Below are 25,015 nucleotides of genomic sequence, written 5' to 3'. Positions count from 1 at the left end.
ATGATAGTAACGTGATCAAGTTAGATTTGATGTTTTTTTTACGTGCTGTTGCTCTGTCTCCAACTGTTCACTTGCTTCACTTCTCCGCCCCATTTCACAAGGAAAGGACATTCGCTGTTGAAAGATTTGGCCGAAGATATCATTTCAAATAACAAGAGATGGCTCAAGTTAAAACACAGTGAGTTTTGATATATTAGATTAATTACAGTATCAATATCAATAAGTGCATCTTGATTTTGTTGTTGCTTTTTTACTTTACTTTTCTCTAACTCTAAGCTATCGAGATAGAATGCAGCAGTACAAAAAAAAGTCAGCTGACGTCAGTTATCGGGAGGTGCTTCAAAGTAACGACAACTTATTAGCCCCAGTCCTTGTTAAATTTCCATTTAAAAGTCACTGGAATTTCCTTCCATTTTGAATGGATTTACCAATAAAAGGAATGTTCTCTTTCAGATTCCCTCGGTCAAAATAATTTGGCACAATCACAAAGGCTGAGACCTGAGAAAGTTACACCTACTTTTTCCATTTCAAGGGAAAATCTTTTCTGAGAATTTGTGGTAAAAATAGAGATGAAAAATCTAAGGCTAAGATTGGAACGTTTCGCAAATAAAATTAAAAAAAAAAACTGAAAATTGCTTTGTTGAAAGACAAGACTTAAGATATTTATTACATATTTTTTCAAATACAGTTACACTATCTATCATCACAATAGTGCATGCACACCTAATTCAATTCAAATATAAAAAGTTAGAGCCCCTCTGTAGCACAAACCGAAGATAATGATTTTATTCCCCCCCCCCCCCCTTCATCACTGTCACCATCGCCATCAACTCTTTCAGTGACTAAATTGTTGTCATCAGTGTCATGATGATGTCATCCTCCCCTAACTCTGGAGATTTCACCCCCTTAAATTATTAAGTGTTTCACTAGCTAAGCTGAAAGTTTCTTTTCATTGGGAGCAGCCATGATGTTTTATTCCTTTGTTACGATGTCTTCAGCCTGCCTCTATTCTCATCCTGGGTGAGAATAGAAAAACATTCGACCTCTCATCCTGGGGGAAAATAGAGGTAGTGACACCTTCTCGCTATTCTCACCCCTGTGTATTTAACCAACCCCCCCCCCCCCACCTTCTCACTACTCTCACCTGATCATCATCATCAACTCTCTCTCTCTCTCTCTCTCTCTCTCTCTCTCTCTCTCTCTCTCTCTCTCTCTCTCTCTCTCTCGTGTCTGTTTTTCATGGTACTGGACGCCTATATCAACCACCAGGTAGGGTAGCCTAGCCGCCGCCCCTTCTTGCTTTTCATATTCTCACCCCTGTATCAACAACGAGATATGGTAGCCTAGCCGCTGTCCCTTCTTGCTATTCTCACCCCTGTGTATAAACCAACCGGTAGGGTCAGCTTAGCACCCCCCCCCCACCCCTCTCCTCCTCACTACTCTCACCTGATCATCATCATCTCTCTCGTGACTACTTTTAGTGGTACTGGATGTAAGGAGGGTGAACATACATGTCGTGCATTTAAAATTTTGACTGGTTGGCTTGAGATATGGAAATCTGTATACAGGAGTCAATCTCTCTATTTCGTCTCTTCCCCCCCCCCCCCTTCTCTCTCTCTCTCTCTATCTCTCTCTCTCTCTCTCTCTCTCTCTCTCTCTCTCTCTCACACACACACACACTCTCTCTCTCCCTATTTCTTTCTTTCTCTCTGTCTCAATGTATATCTCTCTTTCTTACCACTCTGTCATTATTTTTTGCAATATCAACAACCATTTATTTTAAATATCGAACCCAGAACCCACATATCAAGGCATGAAACCATGTGTAATGCGGATAGGCAAGGCTAACCCTACCTGTTGGTTAACAGGGGTGAGAATAGCGAGAAGGGGCCACTACCTCTATTCTCATCGGGTGAGAGCTCGATCAATTTTCTATTCTCACCCAGGATGAGAATAGTCACTTCCTTTCATTATATATTGATTTTGACTCGTAGATCTCTCTCTCTCTCTCTCTCTCTCTCTCTCTCTCTCTCTCTCTCTCTCTCTCTCTCTCTCTCTCTCTCTCCTTCTCTCTGTTTATCTCTCTACTCAATCTATCTATTTCAGACCTGCTTTCACGCGTGGTGACCACACAATGACAGTCCCAATGGAGCTGTTCAAGGAAAACAGAGAAAGACTCTGTCAGCGTCTGAAGGCTCTGAAAGACCTTCCTTCAGGGGCGATTGTCTTGCTGCAAGGAGGCGTGGCTGAAACCAGGAATGATTCTGATCATGAACTTCTTTTCCGACAGGTCAGTTTGAGATTAAATTTCTAAGAATTATAATGATAATATGGTACTCCCATGGTGAGCAGAAGGTCACTTGTTGTGTTTTCTGTCTCCCTATATCTGTTTTCTGAGTTGCTCTCTCTGTCTTTGTCTTGGAATGAGATTAATTATGCCCTGGCCCTTGCTGGGTTCCTTAGCTGAGAGGGAAACAGTCAAATGTTTAGTGTTAGTTTTTTGTAGATGATTTTTTTTCCTTGTAAATCATCTCTCTTTTATGTATTGTTAGTTATTTTTTATGTTTTAGATATATTCTGTAAGCATTTGAGTGTGTTTCTTTTAGGGGGATCCTGTGCTGGTGTTTGGATGAGACTTGATGATATCAAACGTAAATACACTTATAGTGTGCACATTGGAATCTACATCTGTTCCCTATTTGAACCAGTCTTCTTTATCTTACTTTTTCTCATGTACCTTTACTTGTAATTCTAGCTATCCCAATTTCTTCCTTTTTTTACTGGTGCTGAGATGACCTAATGTGTCACAATCGGCATAAAATCCTTTAAAACTAAAAAAAAAAACATAATATGGTTAGTATTAGTTCTTTAACCCTCTCCTAACTAATCGAAGGGAAATAGTCACATTCATCACAATGAGTTCCAACAATTTTATCATTCCAATTTCTTTTGCACATCACAAACTTTAAAGAAAAGTTTTGTTATATCTATGAACACTTGACACTGTGTTCTAGAGCTCTTATTATGGAAAAAGTATTATGTCTAGAACGTACTTGTTGCTTTTCGTTTGAATTAAAATAATTTTATTTTTGTGTGAGGTGGGTGTGAAGTTTGGAAAAAGTCTGAAAATGGTTTGTAAAAAGAGGGTTAAATTTGTAATCTCAAAACAACCTCAAATGATATATATTTATATATATATATATATAAATTATAAAAAACCATGAAAGTGCTCAACTTTTTTTATAAAAGGAGCTATTTATGAAATGTTTCAGGTATAATTATGATCAACTTCTACAATATTGTTTCGAGCATTCGCTCTCATTAGGAAGTGTGTCTTCCTGATGAGAGAGAATGCTTGAAACAATATTGTAGAAGTTGACCACAATTATCCTTGAATATTATATATGTATTGGATTTCAGGCTATTTTGGATGACCTACTTACACACATGTATATATGTGTATAAAGTAAAGGATTGCTTGTCACACAGTTGGCCTAATCAATTGCCATCATGCTACGCATGTTAGACACACCATAATCCATATACTAGCTTCTTAGAGATAAAGCAGTTCTTCATAGTCAGTCTGGATTCTGGACCATGACAAATGGAGAGCACCACTTATCCTATCACGTTTCACGTCAAATTTTCAAGGTTTCATGGGTGAAGAGCAGGGCTCTCTCTCTCTCTCTGACTTTGTCTGAAAATTTCTATCATTTAATTGCATGCATGCAGAGCTAACAACACCCATTTACTCCCCTCTGGAATTTCCACAAGGGGGGGGGGGGGGTTCTTAAATTGAATAAATCCTGATAGGATTTCTAATATCCTGGTTTTCCTTATTTTTTAAAATGATTGAGTGGCGACTAACTACACATTAAATATGTCTTACCCTGTTTTTTCTGGTATATGGGTTGGCAGGTCTGGTGTATGTCTGTTTTATGTGTTACCATATATGCTGTTTTACATTCAGGGGATATTGAACAAATGAACAAGACATTGGGCATGGTGTGTATTGTTGACGATGTGTGGCTATGTGGTCTAGTGGGATGACACTTACCTTCGGATCGGAAGGTCCTGGGTCCTGCTCTGAGTGGCACATAATTGAGTCCTTGGAAAAGGCTCTTTACTTACATTCTTTCACCATACTCAGATGTAAAATGAGTACTGGCTGGTAACAGGGTTGTCTCTATTGGAAAAAAATGGTAAATATCACCTAGCAGGTGTCATGTTTCCGGCCAGCATGTTAGTGTTGCTGTTGGTTTGGAACCTTTTGTAATGCTTTTTGAGCACATTTAGTTGATATTGCACTATATAAATGCCTAAATTTGATGAATGAATGTGGGATAAGTGCAATTTGATAACAGTTTATATTTGATTTTTTATTCATTCTCAGGAGTCCTTCTTTCAATGGTGTTTTGGTGTGGAGGAGCCTGATTGTTACGGTGCCATTGAAGTGGACACTGGGAAGGCTATCCTATTTCCTCCACATCTGCCTCAGTCATATGCTACATGGATGGGAAGGTGAGTGACTCTGACCATTTTAATATTAACACTACTATTTTTATTTGTTCATATTAACCGTTTAACTGCCGTACTCTTGGCAAAAAAATCTGAGACTTTAAGAAAGAGTGTGCAAAGTCCCAGGTTTGAGAGTTTTTGCCAAGATGAGGGTCGTTTAAATCAATTGATATTTGAAGGACGAGTTTTCTGGTCAAATTTTTAAATACAGGTTAAACTTGTTGTTCAACCAATGTCAACTTTGTTTGAATAGCTCTGATTAAAACGTTAAATTGTTTAAACAAGAGAATATAACAATGATCATTATAGTATTATTTTAATACCCCTCCCCATAAATTTTAACGCGTAATGATATTAAGTTTACAATAATAATTTGTGGTGTCAGAATATTAAGGATTAAATTTAACTAAATTAGATTTTTTTTAAAACAAAAAAGTATTATTTAAGTATTTTTTAAAAACAAAGTGGCTTTTGATCAGTGTTAAGATTGAAGAAGCCGTGCTCAGGTGTTTAGTTATTTTCAATATATTCTTATAAAAAATGATAAATAACAAAAATGGAATAATCCATTCATATCAAGTTTCTCCTCTTTTCCATCAAATTTTTTGTATGACAATAAAATAAATAAATTTTTTAAAACCTCATCAATAGAATGGACAAAATATTATAAAAGAATTGTAACAAGAAATATTATATATTATCATCTTTTCCTCTTTTTGTTTTTATTTAAGCAATAACGAAAAATGAAACAAGCAAACAAACAAAAATAAGAAATAAAAACAAACCAACAACAACAAAAAAACTAATGAATAGATTGGACAAAATAAAATAAAAAGAATCTTATGGTGGTATGAAACAGCAAGAGTCATTCCATTGTCCCAATGCCATCTAACGTGTTAAACTTAAATCAAATTTGTCTAGGTTTGAGTAATGGTCATGGGATAAGTTGCTGGGGTTTTAAAATATTTTATCATTAACGGAATAATCTAGTAGTGGCGAATAAGTGCGAAAGGGTCTTTGTCAGCACCAGCTAACAGGTCCTATGTTTGTCAGTACTGATCAATTGGCAGTGGCATCTCTTTTTCAATACTGACCAATAAGTGCCAGCATCTGTTGGTCAGTACTGACCAATAGCTGTATCCTTTTGAAAACGTCTTTTATTCAGTGATAATGAAATCAGATTTTATTGAGGGGTAGAATATAAGATGTCTTACACTCTTGTGTTTTAGAATTTGAACTTTGTGCTAACCTTACACGTGCAAACTCGTGCATCAATTGGAAACACGACGGAATTCCAAAAAGCAAGAGTGTAAGAATCGAATATTTTTCCTCTCCTTCTTGTTCTTCTTCTTCTTCTTCTTCTTCTTGTCCTTCTTTCTTCTTCTTCTTCTTCTTTCTTCTTCTCTTCTTCTTCTTCTTCTTCTTCTTCTTCTTTCTTCTTCTTCTTCTTCTTCTTCTTCTTTCTTCTTCTTCTCTTCTTTCTTCTTCTTCTTCTTCTTCTTCTTCTCTTCTTCTTCTTTTCTTCTTCTTCTTCTTCTTCTTCTTCTTTCTTCTTCTTCTTCTTCTTCACCACCTCCTTCTTCATATTCTCCATCTTCCTCACCATCTCATCCTCCTACTCAAAAAATACAATTATTCTTCCCTTATTTCTTGTCCCTAGACTACTGACCGAAGACGACTTCAAGTTTTTGTATTCTGTAGATGAAGTCCATTGGTCTGACAAGGTAGGAATGTTACCGTTTATTCACTCGCTTCTAAAATGTAATGATAGATGGAAAATGTTAGTGCATGTCAAATGTCAGATTAGTGGATATCCAATTTTGTCAAATAACAGACCTGCCTACTTGAAAATCTAAAAATTCTTAATTTTTGAAAGTCAAAAATTGTAGTCGCTATAATTGACTTTAAAAATCAACAATCCACCTTCACAATGATTAAATAACACTTCAAAATCCTTAGAATTATGTAGTCTGGTATCAACTTTCATCTTCAATAAGTTTTAGTTACTTAGAAAATAGAGCTAAAAAATTTCGTAATTCTGCCTATTTTTTTGTAATAGCAGGGAGGTCTGAAAAATGTAAAATTACGAGAAAACTGACAATAAATACGCTTTGTCTTGTTTATTAACAAATTCAAGAAATATTGGGCTTGGTTGAATGACAAAGTTATGGTCCTGGTATTGTGTCCTTGGGTAAAGCATTTTACACCTTTTACCCGTCTCAGTTCAGTTATATATAAATTAATACCTAACTAAGGCTGTGATAGTGTCTTTTAAGTGTCCTAGTATTAAAAAGCATTTCTAATTGGTGACTTAGTGTGTATGCAATGAAAATTGTGAAGAGAATAAGTGAGAAAGTTTGAAAAGCATTTAGTTTTTCAAATCATCAAAATGTGTTGAATATTAATACAGTCCAAGCTGACACTTGGGTTTTCCCAGTCTTCCCTTGGAATAGATCCTGAAGAAAAAATTCCCCTTAGGGATGAATAAAGGGAATTTCTTTCTTTCTTTCTTTCTTTTTTTATTTTTATTTTTATTTTTTTAAAATTATCGGTTGCTGAGAAATTGTCCCAATTAAGCGGCTAGGAATTGGAAAGGGTATGACTTTTTATATATAGAAAATATTACGTTCCCAAGGAATCACCCCAATAAAGTGGTTGTCCCAATTAAGCAGTTGGGAATTGGAAAGGTATGATTTTATTTTTATATTATAAAATTTACGTTCCCAAGGTCACCCATAAGTGGTTGTCCCAATTAAGCAGTTGGGAATTGGAAAGGATATGACTTTTTATATATAGAAAATATTACGTTCCCAAGGAATTGTCCCAATAAAGTGGCTGTCCCAATTAAGCAGCTTCCCCAATAACCATCTTGGACTGTATTGATATTTTTAAAATTGCTTTTACTATCACCGATTACTTACGAGAGTCTTTACGATATCTCCTGACAAGTGTTAGTCATTGTCGATTTTTTTTTCCTCCTTTATTTAAGATTGCAGAAGTCCTGGGCAGCAAAAGACCATCTCTCCTCCTGACTTTGGTGAGTCATAACAACAAACCTTGAGCTTTTATATAGCGCAATATCCACGGAAAGTGCTCACCACGCTTTACAAAGGGTACCTGACCAACAGAAACACTTAACATGTATGTAGACAAGACATGACGCTTCTTAGACAAAAATATAAATTTTTGGACAGAGACAACGCTTTATACGGCCAGGTACTCATTTTACACCTGGGTTCAATCAAGCCCTGCATAGCTGAGTCCTTGTAAAAGGCTCTATATTTACTATCTCTCACTGTACCCGGGTGTAAAATGAATACCTCAGCTCATTTGCTGGATATTGCCCTAAATAAAAGCTCATTTTTAAAAATGTGAATTAGTGGAAATCGTGCATTCAGATCCTTTCTTTGAAATGAGGATTTTTGGATGAAACATACTAATTGCTTTGTACAATGGCTATGGTAAAACAAAACGATGGAACTGGATGGAGTTTATCCCAGTTTAAATAGCATGAAACATACAATAGCAATTGCTTACAAAGCTCTGGATAGGACTTAGTATATCACATTGTACTTTCCACCAAATCTAACAGACCCAGCTACCTGAGTGGTGTCTTTTGACCTCCCATAGTGGACAGAAAGTCGCTTGCTGTGTCTTCTATTCCCCTGAATCTAAATTTAGTTGCTTTCTGTCTTTGTCTTGGAATGGAATCATTTGGTATTTGTACTGTCCCTTGCTGGAGTCCTTGGCTGAGAGGGAAACAGTCAAATGTATAGCTTTAGTTTTGGGAGGTGGATTTTTTTTTCCTTGTAAATCATCTCTGTTATCTGTTGACAGCTATATTCTTGTTTGGAACATATCTTGTAAGTGTTTCTCCAGATTGGATCATGAGCTAGCTTAGGTGTTGAGTCATGAGGACCTTAGAAATCTACATCTGTTCCCTATTTGAACCAAGTCCCCTTTGTCTTACTTTTTCTTGGGTTCTTGATTTGTAATTCTATAATTTTTTTAACCATCCCATTTTCCTCATTTTTACTGATGCTGAAATGACCTATATGTGTTGCAAGCGCTGTAAAACGCTTAAAAACAAACAAAACACTACCCAGCTACCTAATCACTTCTGGGTTAAGAGGTGAGTCAAAATTAAATCTTGACAAATTATCCAGGAATTGAGAGCCTGTCACAACATTCTGTAGTTTTTAAATCTGTGCTTCTCAAAGAAGCAAAGTTATAATTTTTGTTTATTTATTTATTTCTCCATTTTGGTCACAAGGTTTTCTTTCTTTTTTTTTCTTTTTTGTTTTGTTTTGTTTTTTTGGGGTTTTTTGTTTGTTTTATTTTTTATTAAATTGAATTTTTTTTCCGTCCAGCATGGCCTGAACACAGACAGTGATAAATACAGCAAGGAGGCAGTTTTCCCAGGAATAAGCGAGTGAGTTGACATGGGTTGTGGTAATGATGATGACAATGATGATTAATAAGAAGAAGGATAATGATCATGATAATAATAATAATAATTATTATTATTATTATTATTATTATTATTATTATTATCATTATTATTATTATTATTATTATTATTATTATTATTATTATTATTATTATTATTATATTATAATGATAATAATTATTAATTATTATTATATTATTATTATAATTATGATAATAATGAAAAAGCAAAAGAGCTATATTGTCCTGAGAGGCCATTTTTCACACGATTACAATGATGTTTCTCTCCACGACACTTTGGTCAGTCTCATGTATAACGATAAACCATTATCATTTTGCTGTTTCAGTAATTTATAATGATTATAAACTTGCACAGCGTTTATCTGAGGCAATAGATATGACACACTTGTAAGTGTAAGATACATCATTTGTGACAGTGCCTTATCTTGCTCTGGTCACATGACCCTGACTGTTTACAGGCAATGATTATTCAATGCAAAGATATTCTCTTCCAGAACGATGGTAGATGAGTCTATGGTATTCAGTTATACAAAGTTTTAGTTGTGCGGCTATATTACAATGATTATTTTTTTTCGGACAAAACAATGCTGTTAACGGCCATGTACTCATTTTATATCTGAGTACAGTGAGAGAATGTTAGTGCCTTTTCCAAGGACTCAGCTATGTGCCACTCAGAGCAGGACTCAAACCCAGGACCTTCCGATCCAAAGAAAGTATCGTACCACTAGACCACATAGCAACTCGAAATATAGATATGAATAAAACAGTAAAACAGATTAACTCCAACTCAATGTTCAACATTTAAATGACCATGACATAGTTGATAGTCCTTTTAATTTGCTGACTACAACATTTAAAAAGGCTGTATAATATTAAAAAGGAATTAACTCCGGTTTAGGGCCGCACGTTTGATTGTTGATTTTATTATCACAAGAGTATTTATTGAGATAACCCAAGTACCCTTACGTCTTTATTTATTGTAGATAACGTATACTGATAAGATTTTCCAAATCAATGTTTTTCTGATGCGTTTTCTTTTTGCTTTTTTTTTTTCGTGTGTTAATTTTGTCAGTTTTAAGGACTGGTAAGCCCACATTATATGAAAATGGTTTTCAAAAAGTTATTTGGAGGCCATTTTGAATGGGAAGCAGAAGTCGTGCCGTCACACCTTCCACTCTTCAGGTTCAAAACTCCTTGGAATTGTGTGACCATTCCTCTGGAGGACTAATGATGAATCATCATCATCATATTTTTTTTTTTAAAATTATTATTATTATTATTATTATTATTATTATTATTATTATTTTATTATTATTATTATTATTATTATTATTACTATTATTATTATTATTATTATTTTAATCATGGGATAACCCAGTATTCTTGATACTTTCAATTTTATCTCTTCATTATTAATGAAATATTTGCTATCTATCTTCAGGTTCAAGGTCGACAATGAACTGCTGCATCCTGAAATATGTGAATGGTATGTATGGCAGTGTAGAAGGGAAAAGAACATACTGTGGTCTTGTGGTATGACACTCGCATTTGGATCGAAAGGTCCTGGGTTTGAGCCACGCTCAGCGCATAGTTGAGTCCTTGGAGAAGGCTCTTTACACACATTCTGTCATTGTTCTCAGATGTAAAATGAGTACCTGGCTGTTAACAGCGTTGTCTCTGTCAGAAAAAAAATGGTAATATTGCCTAGCAGGCGTCATGTCGTGTAAGGGTTGGTGTGTTGTCTGTGGCTTAATGGATAATTTGTCTTGTCTTATAATGAAGTTGAGCATACTGGGTGGGGTTCCTGACCTCCCATAGTGAGCAGGGAGGTACATACTGTGTCTTCTATCCCCTTACATCTGTTTTCCAGCATGCTTTCTGTCTTTGTCTTGGAATGAGATTACTTGGTTTTGTCCTGGCCAGAGGCCGAGCTGGGAGGGAAACAGTCAAATCTATAGTTATTGTTTTGGGAGATGATATTTTTTTCCTTGTAAATCATCTCTGTTATGTATTATTTTATTTGTTATTTTGAATATATAATGTAAGAATTTGAGTGTATTCCTCTTTGTTGGATTTTGTGCTTGTGTCCGGATGAGACATAGGTGATCTCAAACTAAGTACATTGGTGGTATGCTCTTGGAATCTACATGGCGCTGGGGAAAGGAATCTGTTCTATAATGCTGGCTCCCAAGGTCGGGCATTATTGAAAATTTGTTTTGCATTGCCGTTCCAAGTGCAAGAGTTCAGTAATCTGATATTATCACTCTGTGTGTATTTCAGCCGTGTGTTTAAATCTGACCGTGAGATTGAGGTCCTTCGATACACCAACAAGATCAGCAGTGATGCACACATAGAGGTAAGAGACCGTTCACAATTGACGTCAACCAAATATTGGCAAAAATTTTCTGAATATCCTTTACACTGGCACTGAATGTTAAAGTGATCTTTTATACGGCGCATTATCCACTAAACGTGCTCAAAGCGCTTCACAAAGGATCCCTGACAAACAGCAACACGTAACATGAAGAACAAGACATGACACTTGTAAGGTGATATTACAACTTTTTTTTTCTGACAGATTCAATGCTGTTAACGGCCAGGTACTCATTTTACACCTGAGTATGGAGAGAGAATGTGAGTAAAGAGCCTTTTCCAGGGACTCACTATGCGCCAAGCGAGGCTTAAACCCAGGACCTTCCGATCTGAAAGCGAGTGTCAGACCACATAGCCGCACAATTTAAAACTTGTAAAAACAACCAAACAGAACATTATCTTTGATATACTATTCCAACTATGAAGACTTTTCATGATGAAATCAGACTGACTTTAATTTTAATGTTTAACCATGTTTTTATATTGAATTAAAAAAAAATGATTTCCTTTGTTTTTACTTTTGTTTTATTAATTTTATTTTATTCTCTGCCCAGGTGATGAAGAATGTCCGCCCAGGGATGTATGAATATCAAGCCGAAAGGTGAACAATAAGCATTTCTCTCTGGATGGGGGTCTTTTGCTCTCCCATACTGGTTGGGGTCTTTTGCCCTCCCATACTGGTTGGGGTCTTTGACCTCCCATGGAGGGCAGGAGGTCACGCTGTGTCTTCTATCCCCTTGTATCTGTTTTCTGAGTTGCTTTCTGTTTTAGTCGTGGAATGGGATTACTTTGTTTTTTTCCTAGCCATGGCTGGAGTCCTTGACTGGGAGGGAAAAAGTCAAATGTATTGTTATAGTTTTTTCCTTGTAAATCATCTCTCTGTTGTGAATTGTTACATTTTTCTGTTATTAATATATAGTGGTTTGTAAACATTTAAGTGTATTCCTCTTAGTGGGGACCTGGATGAGACATTTAGGTGATCTTAAGCTAAGACAGTATGCTCTTGGAATCTACATCTGTTCCCTATTTAAGCCCTTCCCCTTTGTCATAATTTTTCTCGTTTGTAAATCAATAACTTTTTTGACTATCCAAATTTTTCCTTTTTACTGGCGCTGAAATGACCTAAATGTGTCGTAAAATCCTTAACAACAAAAAATATCACCCCATAGTGGACAGAGAGCCGAGGTCACTTGCTATGTCTTCTAAGACCTTATCTTTTTCCAGGTTGCTACCCGTCTTTGTCTTTAACCCTCTCCTTACCACCCACAGGAAAATCGTCACATTCGTTACGATGTAACCGACAATTTTCTCATTCTAATTTCTCTTGTACATCACAAAATTTAAAGAAATGATTTGATTACAGCTATAAATACTAAGCATTTTGTGGTAGAGCTCACTTGTTACTTTTTTGTTTGAGTAAGAAAAGTCTATTTTTGCACTGGTTGGGTGTGAATTTTCGGGAGAAATTCTAAAAATAGCTGGTAAGGAGAGTGTTAAGGTGAGATTTCTTGGATTTGTCCTGGCCCTCGTCTCAGTCCTTGGCTGGAAGGGAAACAGTTAAATGAATGGATTTTATAGTTTAGTGCTACTCAGAGCAGGTATTGAACAATGGACCTTCCAGTCTGAGGGAGAGTACCATACCACAAGGATTGTGGTCTGGTCAGAGAAAACGTTGACAACACAAAGGGTCAACATTGGTCTCTTTGGTTGTGAGGCAAATGCTCTAACACTTCACTATTATTATTCAATATTCTTAGCTTTCTAAGATACGACTGAATTTGGTTGAAAATATAATCTTTATTTTCCAGTATTTTCCATCACCACTGTCGATACGTTGGAGGATTAAGGATGCTTTCCTATCACTGCATCTGTGGCAGGTAAAGTCTTCCACTATATTTTTGTTATGTCATTCATTGTTATGAAATTCTAATGTTGGATTGTACTCGTATCGTTCCTTTGCAGCATTTTCCACCATTACTGCTATTACAATGGAGGAATGAGAAAACTTAACTACCATCCGGTATGTGGAAGGTAACTCATCCGTCTCAATCCTCACACTTTCTTTTATTATCATATGTGTCAGTGCATGACATGATCAGTCGGAAGGTGAACATTTTTAATTTGTATTTAATATTTGCATTTTCTGAAGGAATATGCTCCCCAGAGCATTTGTACCTTTATTTGAAGTAAATCAGGTGATTTTTTTATGAAGTTATGGTCAGGTGTATGGCAAAGGTATCCAGCAACTTTTCTCAAATTTCATACTTTTTCAACTTGATTAGCTGTAAAGAAAACATATTTAGAAGTGAAATTAAGCTTTGATATTTCCCAAAGATGTACAAAAAGGGTTGATTTAATCATTTATTACAAGAATTGATTTTGGATTAAAATTGACCTTCTAACTAAACATGGCAATATCTCAGTTCAAACCTTTTCACCATCCGACTGATGACGTCATTCATTGTAATACAAAGCGGCCAATTGTTATGATAAAATTGGGACTGTCTAGATTTAGCAATCTGGATGAGAAAATTTTTTTTTATATTTATGGAAATGACCCTAGCATGTGCCGTGGTTTGACCTTTGTTGACTGGCAAATTAAAACTTGTAACAGAAAAAAGCTCTGAATTTAGATTATATCGATGGCCCGTTGATCAAACCTCTGAAGTATAGAATCGCAAAGAGGCTGCTTCAGAGCTTTGATCAACGGGCCATCGATATTATATAATAGTCCAAACATTCTGTTGTTTTGGGTTATGACCGAATTGTGCGTGAGGGTGTCATGTTTTATCTTTGAATAGTTGGCCGCTATGTTGTCGTAACAGCTAATTGGGATATGAGGTGGTGATGACAACATTGCATGTCGGGGGTAGTGCATAAAACAATATAAGGAATGTTATAAATGAATAGCTCATTTTGGCAAACTGAAAGTGTTTTCAAATTAATTAATTAATTAATGGCATTTATATAGAAATTTAACCCATTGACACAGGCTCTAAACACTTTACAGTGATATAAAACAATATTCCAATAAGACAAATGTAGGTTGTGCAGCTATGTGGTCTTGTGGTATGACACTCACTTTCGAATCGGAAAGTCCTGGGTTCAAGCTTCTCTCAGCGCATAGGAGTCCTTGGAAAAGGCTCTTTACTCACATTCTCTCATTGTACTCAGGTGTAAAATGAGTTCCTGCCTAACATAAAACAGTTTTGAATCAGTGGCTTAAGGAAAAACACAATATCCACTAAATGTGCTCAAAGTGCTTTTCAAGGGGTTCCTAGCCAACAGCAATACTTAACATGTAAGACGTTACATTTTGTTGTGAGATGGCAGCTTCAGTTCATCGTACATCTCAGACTGAAATGACCATTTTTATTTTGATCAAACTCTCAGTGTGGATGTTCAAATACATAAAGTATGTCTGTCTCTTTTTATAGAAAATAGAAAACTCGGGCTCATAGAGCCCTCCAATGAGAATGTGCGCTATATAAGCATAATTTATTATTATTATAATTATTATTATTATTATTATTATTATTATTATTATTATTATTATTACTATTATTATTATTATTATTATTATTATTATATATTATTATTATTATTATTATTATTATTATTATTATTATTATTATTATTATCATCATTATTATTATTATTATTATCATTATCATTATATTATTATTATTATTATTATTATTATTATTATTATTATATCATTATTATTATTATTATTATTAGTATCATTATTATTATTATCATTATTATTATTACTATTATTATAACCATTAACCAGCTTGATATCATCCACGTACACATGTTTGGATATTGTCTAAATTCACCAGTGCATGATTTGTTCCAATCACAATAGTTGTGGAAGGAGCACTTGCTTTTGATGTTGTCCTGTAACATGGTATTCTAAATAATCAAATTAAAATTAAAATCTACAGCCTTTCTTCAAAAAAAAATCTTTTGTGTGAATTTAAATGATAATGAATAGCAGCCAATTGATAAACTGTTCAGAGGGCAGTGTGGCTCCATGGTACAGTCTTTGCTTCATACCCGAAAAGTACAGAGTTCGATTAAATGTCGCTGCGCTTTGTGGCCTTGAGCAAGTCACCTTCTGACTGATGATGTCATGCACTGACACAAATATTCACTGGCTGATGTGGCTCTCTCTAGGCCAAGTTCTCATGCATGTTTCTAAAAAGTTTATTTTTTAAAGATTAGCTAATCGTGTGCTACGATAATTTTTATTTTCTATTTATTTTGCTTGTCGATGTCGCACTCCACAATCTCACAATCTGCCAGGGAACATTTTTGCAAAGGCTCTGCTCACGTCCTATTTTTAAGTTCATGAATTGTTCTATAAATATCTTTTTAAAATGGCCAATGAACCTTGTTATAATTATCACTTCACTTTTTAACTGAAAAAAAGCTGTGCACCATTCGTGTTTAGCGCTTCACAATATGTTAATGATATCTATGTGATACCAAAAAGTAATAATGATGATGATAATAATAATAATAATAATAATAATAATAATAATAATAATAATAAAACTTTATTTCCTAATAAATGGAAATTCATTTTGGTTCACATTGGTGTTATTATAAAATGCAATTATAGTATAGATAGAACGACGTCACTCAGGTTTTTGTTAATATTTTTTGCCATCCATGCTTATGAGTAATTCTCATGAAACTATTAACCAGATTATAAACGTTCAAGGTTACACATAGTTTTGTGTATTGGTCCTTTATACATCTGGATGTCGTTGTTGTGAGTTACTTAGCCAAGCGCTGAGCATCTATAGTGGACATACACGGTCACACCCCACACTCACAAAGGCTGCATACACATTCACACACAACCACACACATGTACCTGGGTGGGGTTCCTTACCTCCCATAGTGGGCAGGGAGGCTCTTACTGTGTCTTCTATCCCCCTATATCTGTTTTTCAACAAGCTTTCTGTCTTTGTCTTGGAATGAGATTACTTGATTTTGTCGTGGCCCTGGCTGGAGTCCTAGCTGGGAGGTAAACAGTCAAATGCAAAGTTATTGCTTTGGGAGATGATATTTTTTCCATCTCTCTGTTATGTATTATTTTATTTGTTATTTTTAATGTATAATGTAAGCATTTTGAGTGTATTCCTCTTTGTTGGATTTTGTGCTTGTGTCCAGATGAGACTTATAGGTGATCTCAAACTAAGTACATTGGTGGTGTGCTCTTGGAATCTACATCTGATCCCTATTTGTTCTCAGTTCTCCTATGTCTTACTTTTTCTTGGGTGCTTAATTTGTAATTCTAGAACTTTTTACTATCCCATTTGATTCCTTTTTACTGGCGCTGATATAACCTAAATGTGTTGCAATCGTTGTAAAACCCTTTAAAAAAACAAACACTCATGCACAATTGACTCTTGAATATAACTCATCAATCAAGTAGTACCAAATATTACTTCACAGCAGAGAGGCAAACATGAATAGATAATAACAAAACAAATAATTATCAAGCTGATGATGGTGGGTATGACGATCATGATTTGTACGAGGAAAATGATGATGATGTTGATGTTGATGATGATACTGTTACTGTTATGCACCAAAGGCAGTTCATACAAAGACTGACAGGGAAGTTGGTCGTTGGTGGCCAGTCACTAAAATACTCTACAAATCATATATCACAGACATAGTAATATTTGTCAGTATAGAAATATACATATACAGAATATACAGTATGTAATATAACGTTAATGCACTTTTGTAGTTAAATAATGATACAAATATAATGTATTTTTATAACTTTATAAAGAGTGACATTCTGGGTGGGGTTCCCTACCTCCACAGTGGGCAAGGAGGTACATACCGTGTCTTCTATCCCCTTATATCTGTTTTCCAACATGCTTTCTGTCTTTGTCTAGGTATGGGATTGCTTGGTTTTGTCCCGACCCTGGCGGTAGTCATTGGCTGGGAGGGAAACAGTCAAATGCATAGTTATTGTTTTGGGAGATGATATTTTTTTCCTTGTAAATCATCTCTCTGTTATGTATTATTCTTTTTATTTTGAATGTATAATGTAAGCATTTGAGTGTGTTCCTCTTTGTTGGATTTTGTGCTTGTGTCTGGATGAGACTTGTAGGTGATCTCAAACTAAGTGCATTGGTGGTGTGCTCTTGGAATCTACATCTGATCCCTATTTGTTCTCAGTTCCCCTTTGTCTTACTTTTTCTTGGGTGCTTTAATTGTAATTCTAGAACTTTTTACTATCCCATTTTCTTCCTTGTTACTGGCGCTGAGATAACCTAAATATGTTGCAAGCGCCGTAAAACACTTAAAAACAAAAAAACAAAAAGAGTGACATTATTTATAGGAATATAAATGTAAATATTAATGCAAATAAAATATTGGTAAATTGCAAAGGGCAATAACTCAATAATAATAATACACCATAACAATGACAATAATGTTGCTGATGATGATGATGTTGATAAGTATTAAAATATAATGCAGGGCAATTGTGACTCCCATATATTGAAAGAATATTTCGAATATAATATTATGAACAGTTGTTTGAATGGAATCATGTGACTCGCATTTACCCTCCAGTTTTCTTGATGTTAATACCAATATGTGTGTGTTCTATGGGCCGATAGGACCAGTCATGTGTGTTCTATGGGCCGATAGGACCAGTCATGTGTGTTCCATTGGCCGATAGGACCAGTCATGTGTGTTCCATTGGCCGATAGGACCAGTCGTGTGTGTTCCATTGTCCGATAGGACCAGTCATGTGTGTTCCATTGGCCGATAGGACCAGACATGTGTGTTCCATTGGCCGATAGGACCAGTCATGTGTGTTCCATTGGCCGATAGGACCAGTAATGTGTGTTCCATTGGCCGATAGGACCAGACATGTGTGTTCCATTGGCCGATAGGACCAGACATGTGTGTTCCATTGGCCGATAGGACCAGACATGTGTGTTCCATTGGCCGATAGGACCAGTCATGTGTGTTCCATTGGCCGATAGGACCAGTCATGTGTGTTCCATTAGCCGATAGGACCAGTCATGTGTGTTCCATTAGCCGATAGGACCAGTCATGTGTGTTCCATTGGCCGATAGGACCAGTCGTGTGTGTTCCATTGTCCGATAGGACCAGACATGTTGTTCCATTGCCGATAGACCAGTCATGTGTGTTCCATTGGCCGATAGGACCAGTAATGTGTGTTCCATTGGCCGATAGGACCAGTCATGTGTGTTCCATTGGCCGATAGGACCAGTCATGTGTGTTCCATTGGCCGATAGGACCAGACATGTGTGTTCCATTGGCCGATAGGACCAGACATGTGTGTTCCATTGGCCGATAGGACCAGTCATGTGTGTTCCATTGGCCGATAGGACCAGTCATGTGTGTTCCATTGGCCGATAGGACCAGTCATGTGTGTTCCATTGGCCGATAGGACCAGACATGTGTGTTCCATTGGCCGATAGGACCAGTCATGTGTGTTCCATTGGCCGATAGGACCAGTCATGTGTGTTCCATTGGCCGATAGGACCAGTCATGTGTGTTCCATTGGCCGATAGGACCAGTCATGTGTGTTCCATTGGCCGATAGGACCAGTCATGTATCAACCATCATGGGAATACACTTTTTAAAATTTTGTTGTTTCATGTCTTTATTTTTATATTTTTATGTTTGGTTTTAAATTAGTAATTGTGACCAGCTGTCTGAATGCAATATTATTGTGTGACTATGTGTGGGCTAGTGGTAAGACAATCACCTTCGGATTGGAAGGCCCGGGGTTTGAGACCCGCTCTGAGCGGTGCATAGTTGAGTCCTTGGAAAAGGCTCTTTGCTCACTTTCTCTCACTGTACTCAAGTGTAAAATGAGTACATGGCCGTTGCCAGCATTGTTTCTGTCCGCAAAAATTGTAATATCGCCTAATAGGCATCATGTCTCATCCAACATGTTTTAGTGTTACTGTTGGCTGGGGACCCCTTGTAAAGTGCTCTGAGCATGCTTAGAGGATATTGAAATATACAAAGTTTTTCTTGTCATTTTAAGTCTAAATTCATTTTAAATTCTCTTTCTGTCAGTGGAGTCCACAGTGCTGTTTTACATTACGGTCACGCCGGTGCCCCCAATAGCAAGCTGATCAATGATGGAGACATTTGGTAAGTCATCATTCTTTTTATTTTTATAATTTCTAGGAATTTGCAAAATTAAGTTCTTACTTGTTTGAACCCTCATACTATTCTTGTGGGTTAAGGTCACCAAAGATGGATAACTCTCCATATTTTTTGAATGTCTGATCAATTTTACTCAATGAAACCAAGAAACAGTGGCTCCACCTTGTGGGTCATGGCCACCAAAGATGGATAACTCTTATTGGCTACAAAATAATTATTATCATATGCTGTACATACAAAGAAAGCTCATTCACTTCTCAATCGAATGTACCTACATAAGTAAGATTATCTCAATGCCCTGTATAAAAGGATATCAGTCCCATAGTGGGCAGGGAGAGAGGCACTTGCTGTGTCTTCTATCCCCCTATATCCATAGTGGGCAGGGAGAGAGATACTTACTGTGTCTTCTATCCCCCTGTATCCATAGTGGGCAGGGAGAGAGGCACTTACAATCCCCCTATTTTCTTGGGTGCTTTAATTGTAATTCTAGAACTTTTTATTATCCCATTTTCTTCCTTTTTACTATCGCTGATATGACCTAAACGTGTTGCAAGCGCCGTAAAACCTTTTAAAACAAACAAAATGGTTTCAAAAGTTTAAGAAGTGACACCAAAAGATTAAGTTTTCAAATTTACACAACTTTATGGATACTTTGTGTGCCCTAGTTTAACTTAATCTCTGCAGTAAGATTACCCCAGATATCTTAAAGAAGCTGGTAGTATCAATCAACTTCTTTGTGATGAGAAACGTGACGACATATTTTTTTTCTTCATTGTGTCCCTCATGGTCTTGATTAGATTTGTGTCAGGACTGACTGATGATCACACCCCTGCCTTCAATGAATAGTTTGTAATGAAAAAGCCCTGTGTAATTTAAGCTCCTTCAGTGGTGCTTTGTCGTGCATAAAACCTGTTGCGGTTTCATTTTACTTTTGTTCATTTTTTATTCTCATCTTCAGTTTATTTGACATGGGAGGAGAGTACATATTACTGTTACACGCGAGAAATAAACAAAACTAACACTCTTTTGTTCATTTTTTATTCTCGTCTTCAGTTTATTTGACATGGGAGGAGAGTATTACTGTTACACGTCAGACATTACATGTTCATTCCCTGCCAATGGCAAATTCACAGAGGACCAGAAGGTCATTTACAATGCTGTTCTCGCAGCGAACAGGGCTGTCAGGGCTCTTGTTAGGCCTGGTAATCATCATTGTTGTTGTCGTCGTTATCATCATTATCATTATTATACTCATCATCATCAGTATCATAATCCTCATTTAACATCATCATCATCTTCATCATCATCATCATCATCATCTTCATCATCATCATCATCAATAAATAAAGGAAACAAAAATAAATGAATGATTCGATTAATATATCTGCACACTTATGCAAGTTTATAATCATTTGTCGGTGATTTTCATAAACACATGAATTGGGTAATAATAAATGACAAAAAATTAGGAAATGATGCCAGTACTTTCTGCCAGATCTTAGAGAACCAGCTACCTTATCATCACTGTGTGGGCAGAGGGGTCACCAGCTACGTTCATCTCCAACCAACAATAATAAATCAGTAAAAATATATAAAATTCGCTTTATTCATCCCCTAGGGGAAATTTGTCTTAAGGTTCTTTCCAAGGGAAGACTGGAATAACCCAGGCATCAGCCGCAGAGCAGCACCACAAACTAAGCTAGGGCGAGGTGAATTGCTCAAGACCATACAATGCAGAGGGTATTCGAACTCGGTACCTTTCGGATGCGAAGCAAAGACTGTACCGCTTAGCTACGCTGCCCTTAAGTATTCAAGTTCAATAATGTTGTGTTCCACAACTGTCTCAACCAGAAGGGTTTCTTGACCTCCCATAGTGGGCAGGAAAGAACTTACTGTGTCTTCTACACCCCTATATCCGTTTTCCATTTTGCTTTCTGTCTTTGTCTTGCAATGAGATTACTTGGTTTTGTCCTTTCCCTGGGTGGGGTCCTTGGCTGGGAGGGAAACAGTCAATTGTATAGTATTGGTTTTGGGAGATGATATTTTTTTTCATTGTAAATCATCTCTCTGATGTTGTTTTGAATGTATAATGCAAGCATTTCAGTGTGTTCCTTTTAGTCGGATCCTGTGCTGATGAGACTTTTAGGTGATCTCAAATTAAATACATTGATATTTTTACCTATAATGTGTCAACTATTATCACAATCTAATATATATATATTTCGTGTTTAGTTGAAAAAGGTCAAAGGCTGAAAAGTCATTTGTTTTCTGTTGTTCCCTTATATATGAGTCACATTTACTCCCTTTATCTTTCTCTCCATAAGTACATTGATATTGTCCTCTTGGAATCTACATCTGTTCCCTATTTGAACCAATTCTCATTTGTCTTACTTTTCTCTTGTGATTTTAATTGTATAGATAGTTCGAAGATGACGTCACTCAGGTCTTTGTTATTGTTTTTTGCCATCCGCGTTTATGAGTAATGCTCACTGAACTGTATTAACCTGACTATAAACGTTCATGGATACACACAGTTTTGTGTGTTGGTCCGTTATACATCCGGATGGCAATGTTATGAGCTTCTTAGCCAAGGGCATACTATCTATATCTAGAATTTTTTTCACTCTCCCATTTTCTTTTTTACTGGCACTGAAATGACCTAAGCGTCGTAAAACCCTTTTGAAAAATAAAACAACTGTGTCAATACGTTTTCCTCCTTAGGTGTGTGTTGGGTTGACATGCACTACGCAGCTGAACGGGTCCTTCTGGAGCACCTGGTCAGGTTTGGAATGCTCAAAGGGGACATCGAGGAGATGATGAAAGTGAGGCTCGGGGCCGTCTTCATGCCACATGGGTTAGGCCACTTCATGGGCCTGGATACCCACGACGTTGGAGGATACCCACATGTAAGGTTTTTTTAAAAATTAAGCTTTTATATAATGCAACATCCACTAAATACACTCAAAACACTTTACAAGAGATGTCAACAGCAACACTTAACATGTAGGATGGGACATGACGCCTGTTAGGCGATATTACAATGTTTCGGACAAAGACAACGCTGTTAACGGCCAGGTACTCATTTTACACCTGAGTACGGTGAGAGAAAGTGAGTAAATAGCCTTTTCCAAGGACTCAACTATGCGCCGAGTGCGAGGCTCGAACCCAGGACCTTCCGATCCGAAAGCGAGTGTCATACCACAAGACCACATAGCCGCACAAAAATTTGATTTTGAGAAAATCCTAATTTTTTTCCACCCAAAAATCAACAGCAGAAAATTCTATTATTCTTGAATATATCAGGTCCGTTGAAATGTAACTTTGAGAATTGCTTATTCGAATTACATTTATTTACTCTTCTTATTTTTTACTATTCTAACCAGGGGACAAGTCGAGTCAACGAGCCCGGCGTGCGTTCCCTGAGAACTGCCCGTACTCTTCAAGCCAGGATGGTCATGACTATAGAGCCAGGCTGTTACTTCATTGACCATTTGTTGGATTCGGCTCTCAATGATGAAAACCAGAGACAGTTCCTGGTGGAGGAGGCCATTGCTAGATTCAGAGGATTCGGAGGGGTCAGTTAGCATGCATTGATCTGGAATAGACAGAAATTAATATAACAGCTGCAAAGAAAGAGAACAAAATACCAAATACCGTAATGTTTCAGTCTCAAAACCCTTCTTCAACAAAAAAAATAAAACAATGAAAACATAAATATGTTGTTTAAAAATCCAGAACAACCTCTGATGTCGATCTGTATTTTTTTTTGTTAGCTGAAGAAGGGTTTTGAGCTTGATGAGTTCTGTGTTTCGTATTTCATTCTTTTTTTGAAGCTGTTCTAATTATTTTTGTTTATCAGTCTTGACAGTCCACAGCTTGTAGCAGCTTGTTATCACTTTGACATGGATTATGGAAATGATAACAAATTGCAGTGTTGCTGGACAGGATTGTATTGTGATCATTGTCTTTTAATTTACACAGATGTTTTGGAAAATTTCCCTTTATTTTTTAAAGATAAATGTGTAAATAAGGGATGTTTGCAACTTATTACCATTATTGTTATTATTATTATTATTATTATTATATTATTATTATTATTATTATTATTATTATTATTATTATTATTATTATTATTATTATTATTATTATCACTATTATTATTATCACTATTATTATTATTATTATTATTATTATTATTATTATTATTATTATTATTATTATTATTATTATTATTATTATCACTATTATTATTATTATTATTATTATTATTATTATTATTATTGTTATTATTATTATTATTATTATTATTATTATTATTATTATCATTATTATTATTATTATTATTATTATTATTATTATTATTATTATTATTATTATTATTATTATTATTATATTATTATTATTATTATTATTATTATTATTATTATTGTATTATTATTATTATTGTTATTGATATTATTGTTATGGTTATTATTATGATTATGTCGTAGTTGTTGTTGTTGTTGTTGTTATTCTACTAAAATTTATCTAATCATTCTTGAAACCCAGGTACGCATTGAAGATGACATTGTGGTGACCGAAGACGGAATGGAACTGTTGACCTGTGTGCCACGGACGGTGGAGGAGATAGAGCGAGTGATGGCAGAGGGGAGGCAAAACCACAAGCCATTGCCACAGGACAAACCCAGCAATAGCCAGTGATGTCACTTTTGGTGGATGCGTTCATCGTAAGAGTTTGTTCCGAAAGGTAGTGTTTTTAGCATTCGCCACAAAAATACCCCCATTATAAGTTATTTGGAATAAAAAACTAAAGTAAAGGATTGTTTTTATCTGTTTCTCTGGATTAACTCTCTCGCAGGGCTGCCAACTGTACGCCAAAAACCGCATATTTGTATGCTTTTTTCCTTTTTGTAAGATTGAATGCTTTTTGTCTAAGATTGTGCTTTTTTTTCATGTAATTCAAATATTAACATTTTAATATATTGTAGTTTTAATTTAGTTTCTCATTAGCTTTCTTGGCATTCTCCATTATTCCTACAATATGTATTATTTCTATTTATTGTTTGATATATTTAAGGTTTTTATTTGCATTGCTTTATAATTTATTTTCAAGTTTCCCCGAAGTCCATGAAATTTTTTCACCACACAAAATTGATGGAAGAATTATTGACATCCAACGGCATAGAGTGAGATGACTAAAGGGTTCCATTTTCAAATTGTACACTTTTTCTCCAAATCTTACTCTTTGACAGGTAGTCTTACACTTTTTCTTCTGTCGAGGTTGGCAGCCCTGATCTCGAGTTCATCATTTCCTTTTCATTGAACTTGAGAGAACTATATGATAAATAATAAGAAATAAAAGACTGATAATCTGGTATCAAAACTAACAAAGCCGTTTTATTAAAGAGCACAGTAAGTGCTATTTGGTTAACATTTCATATTCTGTGTTTTTTAAAACAAC

General features: G+C 35.7%; 1 protein-coding gene across 1 annotated transcript; it reads left to right on the top strand.

The window, feature by feature from the left end:
- The first annotated feature begins 19 nt into the window (after positions 1-19).
- On the top strand, positions 20-24,937 carry LOC144979518 (xaa-Pro dipeptidase-like). Its single transcript, XM_078926216.1, has 15 exons — positions 20-178; positions 2,107-2,290; positions 4,394-4,521; positions 6,179-6,242; positions 7,508-7,555; positions 8,889-8,950; positions 10,430-10,474; positions 11,269-11,344; positions 11,916-11,962; positions 13,170-13,238; positions 19,462-19,539; positions 20,608-20,756; positions 22,276-22,460; positions 22,938-23,129; positions 24,103-24,937. The coding sequence occupies exons 1-15, from the start codon at positions 159-161 to the stop codon at positions 24,253-24,255; spliced, it is 1,500 nt and encodes a 499-aa protein (XP_078782342.1). The 5' UTR covers positions 20-158; the 3' UTR covers positions 24,256-24,937.
- Positions 24,938-25,015: the final 78 nt, after the last annotated feature.

Source organism: Berghia stephanieae, chromosome 9 (genome assembly GCF_034508935.2).
Source record: "Berghia stephanieae isolate SIO BIC M18660-M18661 chromosome 9, UCSD_Bste_1.3, whole genome shotgun sequence".
In the NCBI taxonomy this organism is placed as follows: Eukaryota; Metazoa; Mollusca; class Gastropoda; order Nudibranchia; family Aeolidiidae; genus Berghia; species Berghia stephanieae.
Note: the sequence above shows the minus strand (reverse complement) of the source record. Positions and strands in the feature narration are given on the sequence as shown.

Excerpts from the sequence above, each read along its gene's own strand:
- LOC144979518 (XM_078926216.1), top strand. The coding sequence starts at position 159 with ATGGCTCAAGTTAAAACACA. Across the intron at positions 10,475-11,268 it reads CATCCTGAAATATGTGAATG|CCGTGTGTTTAAATCTGACC; the intron begins GTATGTATGGCA and ends TGTGTATTTCAG. Across the intron at positions 11,345-11,915 it reads GCAGTGATGCACACATAGAG|GTGATGAAGAATGTCCGCCC; the intron begins GTAAGAGACCGT and ends TTCTCTGCCCAG.